The sequence below is a fragment of the Podarcis filfolensis genome (genome assembly GCF_964270895.1).
Source record: "Podarcis filfolensis genome assembly, chromosome: 3".
Taxonomy (NCBI): Eukaryota; Metazoa; Chordata; class Lepidosauria; order Squamata; family Lacertidae; genus Podarcis; species Podarcis filfolensis.
In genome coordinates, this window is record NC_139606.1 from 35,365,934 (window position 1) to 35,379,987 (window position 14,054).

Sequence of the window (14,054 nt, forward strand, 5' to 3'; positions counted from 1 at the left end):
TTCACAGACTTTAAAAAGATAGTGAATATGAGTGGGTTGATCTATCTATCTATATCTATCTATCTATCTATCTATCTAGGGGACGCGGGTGGCGCTGTGGTCTAAACCACAGAGCCTAGGGCTTGCCAATCAGAAGGTCGGCGGTTTGAATTCCCGCAATGTGGTGAGCTGCCGTTGCTCGGTCCCTGCTCCTGCCCACCTAGCAGTTCGAAAGCACGTCAAGTGCAAATAGATAAATAGGTACCGCTCCAGTGGGAAGGTAAATGGTGTTTCCATGCGCTGCTCTGGTTCGCCAGAAGTGGCTTTGTAATGCTGGCCACATGACCCAGAAGCTGTCTGCCAACAAACACCGGCTCCCTCGGCCAGTAAAGCGAGATGAGCGCCACAACCCCAGAGTCGTCCACAACTGGACCTAACGGTCAGGGGTCCCTTTACCTTTATCTATCATCTATCATCTATCTATCATCTATCTATCATCTATCATCTATCAATCTATCATCTATCTATCTATCTATCTATCTATCTATCTATCTATCATCTATCTGTCTTCTATCTCTGTGAACACTGCATAGATAATTGGACAATTTCTGTTCCTGACCTTTGATGAGCATGCAAATTGTGGCAATTTCCATTTCCAATTCTGTTTCCAGTAGAATTCTCTGAATCCCTACATGCGGGAGCATTCTGTGAGCAAAGGTTCATTCATACCCCACTGGTGGGAAGAGGATGCAGCTTTTTTCAGTTTCCCCCTTCCCAGTGAAGCCCACCCCCAAAATCTGCTTCGGATGGTTAGGGTACCTTTCAACTCTAGGGTGGGGGTGGCAAGAATCACATCCACCAGTGACATCCTTCACTGGATTGCGTCACCATGTGTCTAGAATGAGTCCTTCTGTTTGCCAGATGGAACTCAGGATCCAAGCCGTAGTTCAGCAATTATTCTTCTAAGAAGTATAAAACTTTTAGAACTTAGCTTAAAATAAAACCACTCTCTGATGAACAGAGCTACACTTGGATAGGCTTTATCTTATATGTGAATGGTTCCCAGTTGCTGTATACAAAGCTGAAGAAAACAGCATTGGAATTATTTACAACCTTTTTTATTGGTGACTGATCTTCATGCTGGAGCTTTTCACAACTTCAGTTCAGCACTTTACTGCAAAACTGGTACTGAAGGAAACAATCCAGGAAATAAGTGTGTACAATGCAGCAAAGGATTTCACTAGCCAGCTTTGTTTTTTTCAGTATGCCAAACATATACAGAACTCTGGGGCAAAGGAATCAGGGTGCTCTATATGCCAGCTTTTGGAAACTGAAAAAGCCTTGTTCAAGAGCATCTATATTTACTACAAAGCTATGGAAACCAATCTTTCTACCAATAAACAATTCTAATACTCTGTATAGCATTTAACAAGTGTTCAGAGTAATGCATTTGCATTATCTGGGTGTGATCCTTACAACAACTCTGTAAGGTAGGTCAATTTTATTATTTCCCATGCTGCAGATGAGAGGACTGAGGCTGAGAGAGAGCAGTTTGCTTAAGACTGCCCCATGAGTTCATGGCAGAGATGGGATTCAAACTGGAAACTTCTTGATCCATAGCTCAGGCTCTTAGCCATGACACTACAGTGGCTCTCAAAATGTCATGCACTTGTGCTAGATAAAATATTCTAAAAATTTATTCCTTTCCACGTCCATCTCTTCATTTTCCATCTCATACTGTTTCATAGCGACGAAATACCGGACAAAGGTGTTACCTAGGGCTTCCCGGATGCACTCGTCTTCCTGAAGTGCAATGAGAGCATCTTCCAATTTCAGCGGGATTGTTGCAACTTTGAACTGAGCAGTGCTCTGGATTTCCTCTGATGCCTCCTGGAAACTGAGTCCTCTCCTTATGCCATCCAGACCAGCAGCGATAGTAGCAGACAGAACCAAGTAAGGGTTTGCCATTGCTGAACCTAGCCTGCTTTCAATCCGAGTTCCTTTCTCGCCGTGACTTTTGACGTTAAATGCACAGCTGTTATCATTCCATGCCCACTTCACAGACACCATCTCCTTGGAATCCTTCCGGTACACGTTGTAGCGTTTACGGCAGCCAATGGTTGGAGCCATCAAGCAGCTCAGAGCTGCAGAATGCACCAATAACCCAGCAAGCCAGTTCTTCCCTATGTCGGTGAACTCGGGGGCTCCAGAACCAGAAGAAAACAAATTATTCTCCCCAGTGATATCCCAAAGGCTATGGGAGAGGATGCCTGAGTTGCAAAATCCATTCTCCGTGAAAAAGCTGGCAATGTAATTGTACTTTTTGGCCACTTCTTTAATGCCGGTGCGGAAGGTGAAGGCACTGTCGGCTGCACTGAGGCCAAACTCTGGCTGAAAAGAGATCTCCATTTGGCCAGGTCCTGTGGAAGACGAGAAACTCTCAATGTTCGCCCCGGCGTGATACATCCCATCAATGAGTTCCTGAATGAAACACTGGTCTTGGTTATTGAGCATGGTTGTAGTGGGGAAAGTGATTGTCTTTGAATTGATGATTTCGGCAATGCCATAAATGCAGAACTCGTAAGTGAAGGCAGAACGCAGGGCAAAGCCGTGGTCTTGGAGTTGCCCCAGCTGTTGTTTGGCTATGTGCCTGGGGGAAGTCAACAAAGGGTTGCCAGTTACAGCAAAGGAATCGCAGATCACTCTAGCAGTGTCTTCAGTCCATGGCAAAACCCGAAACGTTGATAATTCAGGACTCAGGATTATGTCGCAGTTGAAATTGCTGGCGCTTATATGGTTTATTTCATTATCTTTGGGATTCAGAGTAAGTTCAAGGTAACCTCTGGGCATGGCAACACCATGGATTGCTTTGGCCTAAACAGAGGGAAGAAACTGTTAGGATTGTGCTGTAGTCACTTTAACACTGCAATAATAAGGTACAATTATGATTACAACAGTGAGAAATGCTATGCCTGTATGAGTTCAAATTCTGCGCAAGGGTAGCTGTGTGTCTGATTTTACAGAGGATAGTCTGAAGGGCTATCTGGTGCAAGACCATTTCAAAGATACAGAACCCTAAGAAGGGAGAGCAGGAGCCCTGAAGCAGCCCATCAACAATTAAAAGCACCAGGACAGCAGACTGAGCAGACACAGAATCTTTTTCATTAAACTGAGATTATTTCTAGTTCAGCTATAGTATATTTCTAAATTTGAATCTATAAATATAAATTAACACATGCAAATTTTATGCTAATATGCGTCTTCTTTTGCCCTTTTAATTCTGATGATGGACTTCCTCTTTCTTGGTGATATGTAAGGGGCCGCACTTCCAAAGCAGGGGTGTCAGCAACTTGTTCCATAAGGGAGTTATGCACTGTATCTCACAAGAGATAGATCCAAAGATTTCTAAGTGTCCATTGGGACCTCTAGCATCTTTTTTTTGAACAGGCACACACAGAGTACATTGGAGGTTGCCAATAGGGTTGGGAAATAAAAAGGCCCAGTGAGCATTTTGGTTGTGTGGTTCTCTGGATTGTGGTATAGTTCACTAAGTCTTCGGTGAACTTCCTCTGTGAAAGGTTAGCAACCAGCTGCGTCTCAGGTTGCACCCTGTTTACAACTTCTTCCTACTTCTCATACTTCCCTCTTGGACCTCATGCCTTCCTTATTCTACTATAGACTAGTTAGCTAGACTAGAACTGGGAACTTTTCTATCCAAGTATCTATTTTCCGTATCTACAAGTTTAGTTTCCTTACATACAAGCGTGTGTGTGTGTGATTGCAACAGAAAACATCTGCTCCAAGGTTCACTCCCTTAATACTAGTTTGCCCTGCATACCCAAAGGATTTCAGCAGGTAACTGGAACAAAATAATCCAACAAATTTGTTAACAGGTGACATTGGCCAACCCGACAATAGGTGGAATCCAACTGGTGCCCTTGGTTTCAGGGAAGGGCTCGTGATCCTGCAGACACCTTCACAAATGGGAGAAGAGGGGAGGTGATTTATCTTATTCGTTATTCCCTTTACAGGCCCCCACCCCACATTCCACCTTGTTCTGGGAGGTCCCCCAACACTTGAGGGGAATGAAAGAGGTCATAACCTGAAAGAGGGGGGAATTGAAACATGTTTGAAAAGCACCCCAAACCCATCAAACAACTTGTCAATGTGACAATAAATGAAGGCAGAAAGATAAGAAGACGTGCAGCAGTCCAACAATCAAGTATGGAAATGTGCAGGTAGAAACAGAACCACCTGGATGGGAGGCAGGCAACCAACTAGTCCTTTGGTTCTGCAAAGGGGGAATAGAATTCCTAATAACTGCCTCCTCTCTCTATTAGCAGAGGCATACGATGGATCAAAAGCTCCTTTCAAGAATCCAACAGCATCCTATGTCAGTAACCTGTAATATTGTACATGCGGTTAGACCTAGTCCTGCACACCTGTGCTCATCTTACATTCCAACTTATTTTTTATTTTATTTTGAAGAACATCAGATGATTTACACTTTCACTTCTACTTTAATTTGAGCTTGGGTTGGGGATATATCAGACAAGTTCAGGTTAATTTGAAAAGGGTGAGCCTGGCTCCCTGCACTTTGAATTGAGTGATGGGTGAAAAGATGGTCCCATTACCCCATCGCCTTTCAAGAGCATTAAATTCCCTGGAAGAGAGTTCATTTCTGCTAATGCCTAAATGGCATCAGTGAAAGAAAATTGGATCTGAGCCCATAGCTTCAAAACTACAGCAAGATGTAAGGACAAAATTAAGAGAAAATTGCCTTTGGGGCTTCAAAGAAGTTTAGAATGAAAGCAAGGTTTTACTAGGTTTCCAGTAATGCCAGTATATATTTTCACTCAATGGAACCTGAAATATTCATGACACGGTTATAGCTAAAATGCAGCATATAAACCATCCATGCTGAGTATCACATAAACAATACACCAAAAGGCCCTTAGAGGTCACTACTTTCTATACAGCTGCTACCAAATGCTTCATAATATGACTCATATTTATTGGAACACCAGCATCACCAATATTATTATTAAGCCGTCATGCATACAACGGTATTTTCTTATCTGATTTAATCGCTGAAAAGGGAATACTTCCAAACTAGAATGATTCCCATGCTATCACTTCAGTGCCTTTTGTAATTTGCTCTTGGCCTCCTCCTGCAATTTGCCGATGTCAAATAAAACAGGATTCTTGTGCATGTTGCAAATGTTTAGAAAAAGAATGATAAATCTGGGGGAAGGCGAGTCTTGGGTGTGTAAAGAATCAACACTGACAAGTTCTCTTAATTAGATTTGCATTTCTTCAGGGCTGAGGAATGACCGCTTTGGCAGGGGGGCAGCAGGGAGGAAATGAAATACCATATTTTTCGCTCTATAACACCATAACACGCACGTAGTTTTTAGAGGAGGAAAATCCGTAGGCATGCCACCTGTAGGCATTCCCTCCATAACACATTTCCCCTTACTTTCTAGGAGGAAAAAAGTGAGTGTTATGGTGCAAAAAATACGGTAAGCCTTATGGGGTACCAATGAACAAAGGAGGAAATATATGTTGTGTAAACTGGAATTGTATTGTACATGGCAAAGGTCTGTGGTATAACAAGTTGTCTCTTCATGGCCTGGGAACACAGAAGAAGACTTGCTACAGGGGATGGATAAACGTACCCGGAAAAAACGAGACGGGATGCTCTTCGATCTTGACACGCCATGAAGGTCGGCTGCTTCAAACCTGACAAAACGTATATTGTCTCTGGACATCTGTTCTTTAATGCGCTCAATCTCAGAGACCAAGTGAAGGGGAATGCTCTTTACACTGGGATCTCTGCTGTGTTCTAAAAATGAAAATACACTTGATCAGGTCAAAATTTAAATATTTGCCATCAACATGTCCACGCTGGTATATCTTTTCAATGCAGCGCGCGATCCCACACAAAGATCAGTACGGTGGTACCTCTGGTTACGAACTTAATTCGTTTCAGAGGTCCGTTCTTAAGCTGAAACTGTCATTATCCTGAGGCGTGCTTTCGCTAATAGGGTCTCCCGCTGCGCGTGCGCCTCCAGCGAGCGATTTCCGTTCGCATCCAGGAGCAGCTACCTCCGGGTTAGCGGAGCTTGTAACCTGAAGCGTTCGTAACCAGAAGCGTTCGTAACCAGAGGTACGACTGTACACGTAAGCATCTTGATTCTAATGGTGTGAAGCAGAAAAGCCTCTGGTGCAGCATGTCTTAAGGCTCAACAAGATACACTTTGCAAATAATAACTTAGCAATACACCTAGATAACGTCTGTGTATATGCAACGTATAAATGGTGAAACATTTTAGGTGGTAATCAACTGAAGTTTACTCAGAGTAAGCCTATTGAAATTAATGGACCTAGCTTAGTCACGTTCATTCATTTTAATAGGGCTACCCTGAGAAAAATCTAGCTGAATGCACCCCCCGCCAGAGCCCCACAGACTTCAAACAGGCCTCTGCTGCTCTCAGACAGCTGGTTTTTCACTCATTATTAACAGCTGTAGTCACTAAACTGCCGGAAGCAAATGCAACCAGTTGTCTGAAGGGGTCTAATTATGATATAGTTTGGATAAGATGCAAAAATCTAGCTTTCTGGATTCCGGGTGGTCACAGATTCAATCATTTGTTGGACTCATTTATTCAGATTAGTTCCACATGACTGATACGTGCTACTTTGGAGCCAATTAAAGCTGTCTCCAAATTTTGCCTAATCCACATGCAATCCAAAGTGAATTTGCAGTGTTCCTGCTCAGGCAATATTTCTTTAGGAATTTCATGGGCCTTTATTAAGTTTCAATAATGTTAGCCAGGTGACGTGCAGGTGAAGAGCTTGACACAGCCCTAGTTCTCTATTAAATGATGTCTATTATTATTACAGTTTATAGCCTCGCTTTCTGCATGGAACACCCAAGGCAGCAAGCAATGGATTGGGTGAATCTGAAGGAGCCTGTTCAGACAAAACTGCTACATGCATTTAATTAAGATTAGCTTTAAAAAGTTCTGCTCAGGAAAGTTCTGCTCATTCCAGTGTGGTATAGTGGTTAGAGAGCTGGGCTAGGACCTGAGAGACTTGGGTTCAATTTCTCACTCAGCCATGAAGCTCACTGGGGACAATCTGGGTTGAAGCCTTCCTGTGCCCCCTCCCATTAGAGCAGAGCAGGCATAGGCAAACTCGGCCCTCCAGATGTTTTGGACTAGTAATCAAAGGATTCCCATCAACCCTGACCACTGGTCCTGCTAGCTAGGGATCATGGGAGTTGTAGGCCAAAAACATCTGGAGGGCGGAGTTTGCCTATGCCTGGAGTATCTCCATGGTGTCCTTGTTTTTCAAGAGCTATCCTGCAGCTTTCCCCCCTCAGAGTTCATGCTTTCATGATACATTTTTTTGCAGAGGTGGGGGGGGGGTGGAGTGGAAGCAAGCATTTATCTTTTTGCAAAAATCATTGGGGGGGGGGCCACTGATAATGACACAACACAGGCACCCACCTTCTTCTCCCCTGCCGAGCCCTAATTACTGAGTTTGAATGGGCTCCTCTGACCCTCCCACTTGTGGCATTTATACACACACACACCTTTTTGATGCACAATGTCCTTGTATACCATAAACCACACAAGTCTGTGTTATCAATAAAAACAAGACAAGGCAATACTTCTGTTTAACTGGGAAGACTCCCATCCCTATATGGTGTGCTGCAGGCAAAGACTTAACTTCCTTACCAGATGTGGGCTCAAATTTAGTTTCTGAAGCACTGCCTGCATTGGGGGAATGTGTCTGTTGCCTCCCAGGAGAATGATCCATATCTTCGCTTTCGGATGGCTGCTTATCCAACCCAGCAGAGCTGTGCAGCAGGGGTGGCTTCTCTGCTAGCCCTGCTCCTGGTTTGCGCCCAGAGAGGACTTTCTGATCACCTCCTCTTAAATGAGGGTGAAACATTTCCATGTAGCTCCTTTGATTATCACTAGACTTCAGCGGAAGTGTATGGGAAGAGGGACTCCTGGGTTTGCCACTGTTCCTAACCCTGGTACTCAGCACCGGGCTTTCTCTCAACAGGTTTTTCAACTCTTGCAAAGTTTCTTTGGAAATTCCAGAGCCCAAAGCTAAAGAGACTCTGCTTTCGTCTTTTTCCTGGGTTGCTGCATGATGGTCCATGTCCTTTTTCTCAGTCATGTGGAACTTCCACTCCTTCTCTGCTGTGTCAAGTTTCTCTTTATCATTTCCTGGTGTTTTTGCATTCTCCCAGATTCTCGCTGTATTTAGACACACAACTTTCTCTTCTTTTCCATCTAAATCTGTTTTCAGTGCATGGTCTTCTTTGCCGAAATTTTCTATTGCCCCATGAGCTTCTGGGCTGCTTTTGTGAGGTTCCTCTCTGCCCTGCTGTGGGTCTTCTGTTGTATGACAATATTTGGGAGGGCTCTCATCTGCTTCCTGCATTGCTGGGAAGCCTGGTGGTTTCTGAAGAAGTTCATCTGTACATGGCTTGACGTGAGCAAGCTTTCTTTGATGAGAGAGAGAATCAGAAGTGTTTCCAGGGTGAGAAGTGTCCATAGTTTCACATCCTGTTGTAAGGTTCTGCTCCCCAGTGACTTTGACTCCTCTTTTTCTTCTCAATCCACACATGCAGTTGCCATCAACTTCCTCAGTTTCATTTCCGGCAGTGCTCTGCAATCATCAGCAAATATAAACAATATGCTCTGATCGAATGAAATATGCAGCCCTCTTTAATTCACACTTTATACATTTGACATACTTACGGAATTTATTCGTTCCATAATCCCAGGCCCAATGCACAATTGTCACATCCACACTGCAAGGGGATTTAGACCACAACCTAATCATAGCTCGCTCTTCTGTTAAATGTTTAATAGAATCCAATATATAGATATCTCATCTTGTTTTTGTATTCTTAAACTGACAGATTATGGGCAATCTAGCACCAGTCAGACAAGAAAGCAGGACACCCAGGGATCTGCCTTAATTATTATTGTTATTGTTATTATTACTACTATTTGTATACTGCTCTATACCCATAGATCTCAGGGCAGTTCACAACATAAAATTACAATATTAAAAAACCACAAAATACATAACAAAAATAAGAACGGAAACAAACCAATAATCCCCATTCCACAACACATATAAAAGGACATTGGATGTCAACATTTTCGCCTGGCATCTAAAGATGTATCATGAAGGCGCCAGCCAAACCTACCTGGGGAGAGCATTCCACAAAGAGGGAGCCACTGCAGAAAGCACCCGTTCTCCTATTGCCACCCTCCAGACCTCTCATGGAGGAGGCACACATAGAAGGGTCTCAGAGGACAATCTCAGGGTCCGGGTAGGTTCATATGGAGAGAGGCGGTCCTTGAGGTCTTGTGGTCCTGAGCCATTTAAGGCTTTATGAGTCAAAACCAGCACTTTGAATTGGGCCCAGAAACTAATTGGCAGGCCAGGATCGGTGCAATTTGCTCAAACTGTCTTGTCCCAGTAAGCCAACCTGGCTGCTGAATTCTGTACCAGCTGAAGTTTCCGAACCGTCTTCAGAGGCAGCCCTACATATGATGCATTGGAGTAATCTAACCTAGAGGTTTCCAGAGCAACAACAACCGTAGTTAGGCTATCCCTGTCCAGATAAGGGCACAGCTGGGCCACCAGCCAAAGCTGGTAGCAGGCTTCCTCTTATTATAATTAAGTCTCCAATCATTTCTTGATAAAGGAGGTCTGCTAGGAAAGTTTGCTTGTCCAAAAGGTATTTTCTTAAAAACATTGTCTTCTTGAGTCTTTAAGTAATCCTGCATTCTGTATACCAAACAGCTAATCAGAAAGGAAGCAGAGTTCCCACAGCTGAGCATGAAGAAAAAACTAAATTATACAAAGTATGAATGGAAAACATTCATCAATATTTCATCTCTCCCCAGTGAGATCTTCAGGAAAAGAAAGCAAGAGAGAGAGAGAAGAATTACAAGAAAGATAGTTTTACCTTCTCTAAAAACACTGGAAAGCAAATGATTTAAGAGATGGGAATACTGGGCATTAACAATGTATGGTTTGAGAGGGGGGGTGTTTCAGAGAGTTTAGAATGATCTGATGCTAAGCTGCTCCACAGGGCAGCAGATTGTGGTGCCAAAGTTCTGTGGTGGAAGACTGGGGTGGCTAAGCTGTGGCCCACGTACCCCATCTTCCCTTAGAACTCTAAGACACCCCATATTTTCTTTTTTTTAAACCAAGTTTCAGTTTTAGCATTTTGACTTTTTGTATGCAATACACAAAAGTGTGGGTTAAGTTATTGCAAGTTTAAGTTAAGTCTGCTGCAACTGGATTTCTTATGGACAGTGGAAATCCTGAATGTATTGGATTTGTGACTATTATGCTCATTTGCCTTCAGTAGCAGTAAAGCTCTGCTGGATGAAATACAATTGCCTCTGGTCTATTTTGGGGGGATCCTGCAACGTGTTTAAGTCTTTCCTCTGCTAGCTATACATTGGAGTTCTGCTCTGGCTCAAAATTGAATAGAATTCCACGACAGATCCACACAAATTGTCTTAATTGTTGCTGAAATTTTTTTCCCTAATACAGCACAAGTTGGGGGTATAATCCAGCATTTTAAGGCCCCGTAGAAGAGTTTAGCAACTGCTTCATCTCTCTCTCACTCAGATCATTAGAAGTTGATGGCCAGGAGCGTCTTACCCATAGAGGCTAGTGGCGCGGGGCGCCGGGGTGCCAAGTTCTGGAGGGCGCCCGGGAAGAGGCGGAGGCTGGACGCAGCACCTCCCAGCATCAGCTCGCCACCCTCGCCCACCTCTGCCATGCCGCGCCGAAGCAGCGCCGCATCCGGAGCCTCCATCTGCTGTGGCCACAGCAGCACAAAGCGACCAGCTTAGCTGGGAGGCACCGCGTCCAGCCTCTGCCTCTTCCCCACCGGAGGAGCCGCCCTCCAGCCGCTGCCTGCCTCCTCCAACCCCACCAGCAGCGCTGTCCTCCCTAAAGAACTCTGGGAAATGGGGGGGCAACGGACGGAGCTTTGCACCATGGCGCAGGATATGCTTAAGACAGCCCTGCTGATGGCTTATGCCTTAGATTTGTCCACTGAAGCACAGACAGCGTTGATTTAATTGAATTCCCTTCCTGACATGTGTACTGCACACAAATAGTTAACCTTTCAGCTTAGCACAGACAACTAGCTGACTTTGGAGGCTTTTAGCTCAACATCTAACTTCAAAGGGAAAATGCTGCTGCTTGCTAAGCACACAGTGCATCAAACACCCCAAACTTTGCCTGTCTAGCAGTTCCAGATCCAAGACATAAAGCGATGGTGTTTGGGACTGATTAAGTTATTACCTAACACTGCATGCTCAGTCTAATTTCTTGAAATCAGTCTTCTGCTTGTTTATTTGTTTGTTTGTTTGCTTGCTTGCTTGTTTGCTTGCTTGCCAACTTATTAAGGTTACATCCCAATGTTTTCAGTGCACTATTTTTCACCAAACAGTGCAATGGAGATTCTTTTTCCTCACCACCATTCATAAGCAAAGCATGCACCTAGCAAGTTTTGTTTACATCATTCACAACACACATATGTTTTACCTGGCCATTGGCATCTTCTTTGTCCATCTCCTGCACATTTTGGTTCCAGCTCTCATTCAATATGGCTAAGGAAATGCACCCGGTATTTATGGAGGTGTCTACAATGGACCAATCTGCAACAAACATGAGCTAGCACAGAATTTCCAGAAGCTCCTCTCTTCTGGGCCAATGATCAACTGGGGGAAAGAAGCCATAGAAAGGGTTGCAACCAGGAGGGTGCTTTGCTAGAATAGTTTAGAGAGAAAATGTATGTTTGTAGCCAACCAGCTGCCAGGAAACACAAGACAAAGAAAGCATAAAACAGTTTTGTTCAACTATTTTTTTCACAAGCTTTTTCTTTTGTTTTGTATGATGTAATTATTTTGTTGCTATTCTGAAACCCAAGCTATTGATGCAATTCTTAGGGCCATTCCAACAGCAAAGTGCTGTTGAACCCAACACAGCAAGAAAGGGTGCAGCACCAAATAGAATCAGCCTTGTGTGTCCCTTGCTAGATGTTGGTGGCCATTGTTTCGCTTGGCTCTTTGTGAAAAGGGTTCAGAATCTTGCTGAATGAACAAATTCGTATTGTACATGCCTTTGCCTGCATTGTTGTAGGTCAGGATGGGAAGGGATAGAAAGCATCTTGCTAAATGGGCATTTGGGTTCTGCATGTTTCGTTAAACTGACTCAGCAGGACAAGAGACAAAGCTGAACAGCCTAGCACAACCCTTTGGGGGCTAACACTGGTTTCTGTTTGCTCCACAGTCATTGCAGTTGCAAGCGGGAAAGCCAGTCTGCTCAGATAGTATTATCCACTTTGTGTTAACATATAAAATTTTAGAGTGTGGGTTGGATAAGGCATGAGAGCACAACCATCTAAACATTTGGGGTTATATATTTTTTTTAATAAATTTTTATTGATTTTCCAACATATATTAAAACACAATACAACTGACAGCACATAAACAAACAAACATATAAACAAGTATAATTTCATAACCTCTTTTTCTTAAACCTTGTTTCAACGACTTCCCCATACCTCCCTTTTCTGCATCCCTGTTTTAAACTTTTCCAGCAACCCCTAATTTCAATTACTTATAATTCACTTTCTTTAATCCTTTTTCTCTTACCCAATTATTTGTCACTGCAATTCTGTTTTACATTACCCATGACATTTTAGCACTCATTAATTTTACAACAGTTCTTAAGATAAACTTTAAATTTCTTCCAATCTTCTTCCACCGTCTCTTTCCCTTGGTCTCGGATTCTGCCAGTCATCTCAGCCAGTCCCATATAGTCTATCACCTTCGTCTGCCACTCTTCCAGCGTGGGTAGTTCTTGTGTCTTCCAATACTATGCTAAAAGAACTCTTGCTGCTGTTGTAGCATACATAAAAAACGTCCTATCTTTCCTTGGCACCAATTGGCCCACCATGCCCAGGAGAAAGGCCTCTGGTTTCTTATGAAAGGTACACTTAAGTACCTTCTTAATTTCATTATAGATCATTTCCCAGAAGACCTTGATCCTTGGGCACGTCCACCAAAGGTGGTAGAAAGTACCTTCAGTTTCATTACATTTCCAGCATTTATTATTGGGCATATGATAGATTTTTGCAAGCTTGACTGGGGTCATGTACCACCTATAAATCATTTTCATAATGTTCTCTCTTAAGGCATTACATGCCGTAAACTTTATACCGGTAGTCCATAACTGTTCCCAGTCAGCAAACATAATGTCATGACCAATGTCTTGTGCCCATTTAATCATAGCTGATTTAACCATCTCATCCTGTGTATTCCATTTCAACAGCAAGTTATACATTCTTGACAAATTCTTAGTATTGGGTTCCAACAATTCTGTTTCTAATTTTGATCTCTCCACCTGGAAGCCAATTTTCCTGTCCTGTTTGAAAACTTCATTTATCTGGTAATAATGAAGCCAGTCTCTTACTTTAGACTTTAATTTCTCATAGCTCTGCAATTTCACTTTTCCCTCCTCTTGTTCTATAATTTCCCAGTATTTTGGCCATTTAGATTCCATATTAAGTTTTTTCACTTCTTTAGCTTCCATTGGTGACAACCACCTAGGGGTTTTATTTTCCAACAAATCTTTATACCGAATCCAAACATTATATAGTGCTTTCCTAACAATATGGTTTTTGAAACCTTGGTGAATTTTAACCTTGTCATACCATATATATGCATGCCAGCCAAACCTATTATTGAACCCTTCCAGATCCAAAATGTCTGTGTTTTCAAGAAGCAGCCAGTTTTTCAGCCAGCAAAAAGCCGCTGATTCATAATACAATTTTAAGTCCGGCAGGGCAAACCCCCCTCTTTCTTTTGCATCAGTTAATATCTTAAATTTTATTCTGGGCTTTTTGCCCTGCCAGACAAATCTAGATATGTCTTTCTGCCACCTCTTGAAACAATCCATTTTATCCACAATCTGCAATGTTTGAAACAAAAACAACATTCTCGGCA

General features: G+C 43.0%; 1 protein-coding gene and 1 long non-coding RNA gene across 2 annotated transcripts in view; one reads left to right on the forward strand and one right to left on the reverse strand.

Moving 5' to 3' along the window:
* The window catches only part of LOC310759902, an 89,337-nt gene that overhangs the window by 57,845 nt on the left and 17,438 nt on the right, over positions 1–14,054 (forward strand). The window lies entirely within an intron of this gene.
* LGSN (lengsin, lens protein with glutamine synthetase domain) lies at positions 602–11,631 on the reverse strand. The gene is made up of 4 exons (XM_083605758.1): positions 11,590–11,631; positions 7,725–8,670; positions 5,658–5,824; positions 602–2,853 (listed from the first exon to the last, which is right to left on the reverse strand). The coding sequence occupies exons 1-4, from the start codon at positions 11,614–11,616 to the stop codon at positions 1,654–1,656; spliced, it is 2,340 nt and encodes a 779-aa protein (XP_083461884.1). The 5' UTR covers positions 11,617–11,631; the 3' UTR covers positions 602–1,653.

Excerpts from the sequence above, each read along its gene's own strand:
- LGSN (XM_083605758.1), bottom strand. The coding sequence starts at position 11,616 with ATGGACAAAGAAGATGCCAATGGCCAG. Across the intron at positions 8,671-11,589 it reads AAGAAGATGCCAATGGCCAG|AGCACTGCCGGAAATGAAAC; the intron begins GTAAAACATATG and ends TGATGATTGCAG. Across the intron at positions 2,854-5,657 it reads TCCCGTCTCGTTTTTTCCGG|GCCAAAGCAATCCATGGTGT; the intron begins GTACGTTTATCC and ends CCCTCTGTTTAG.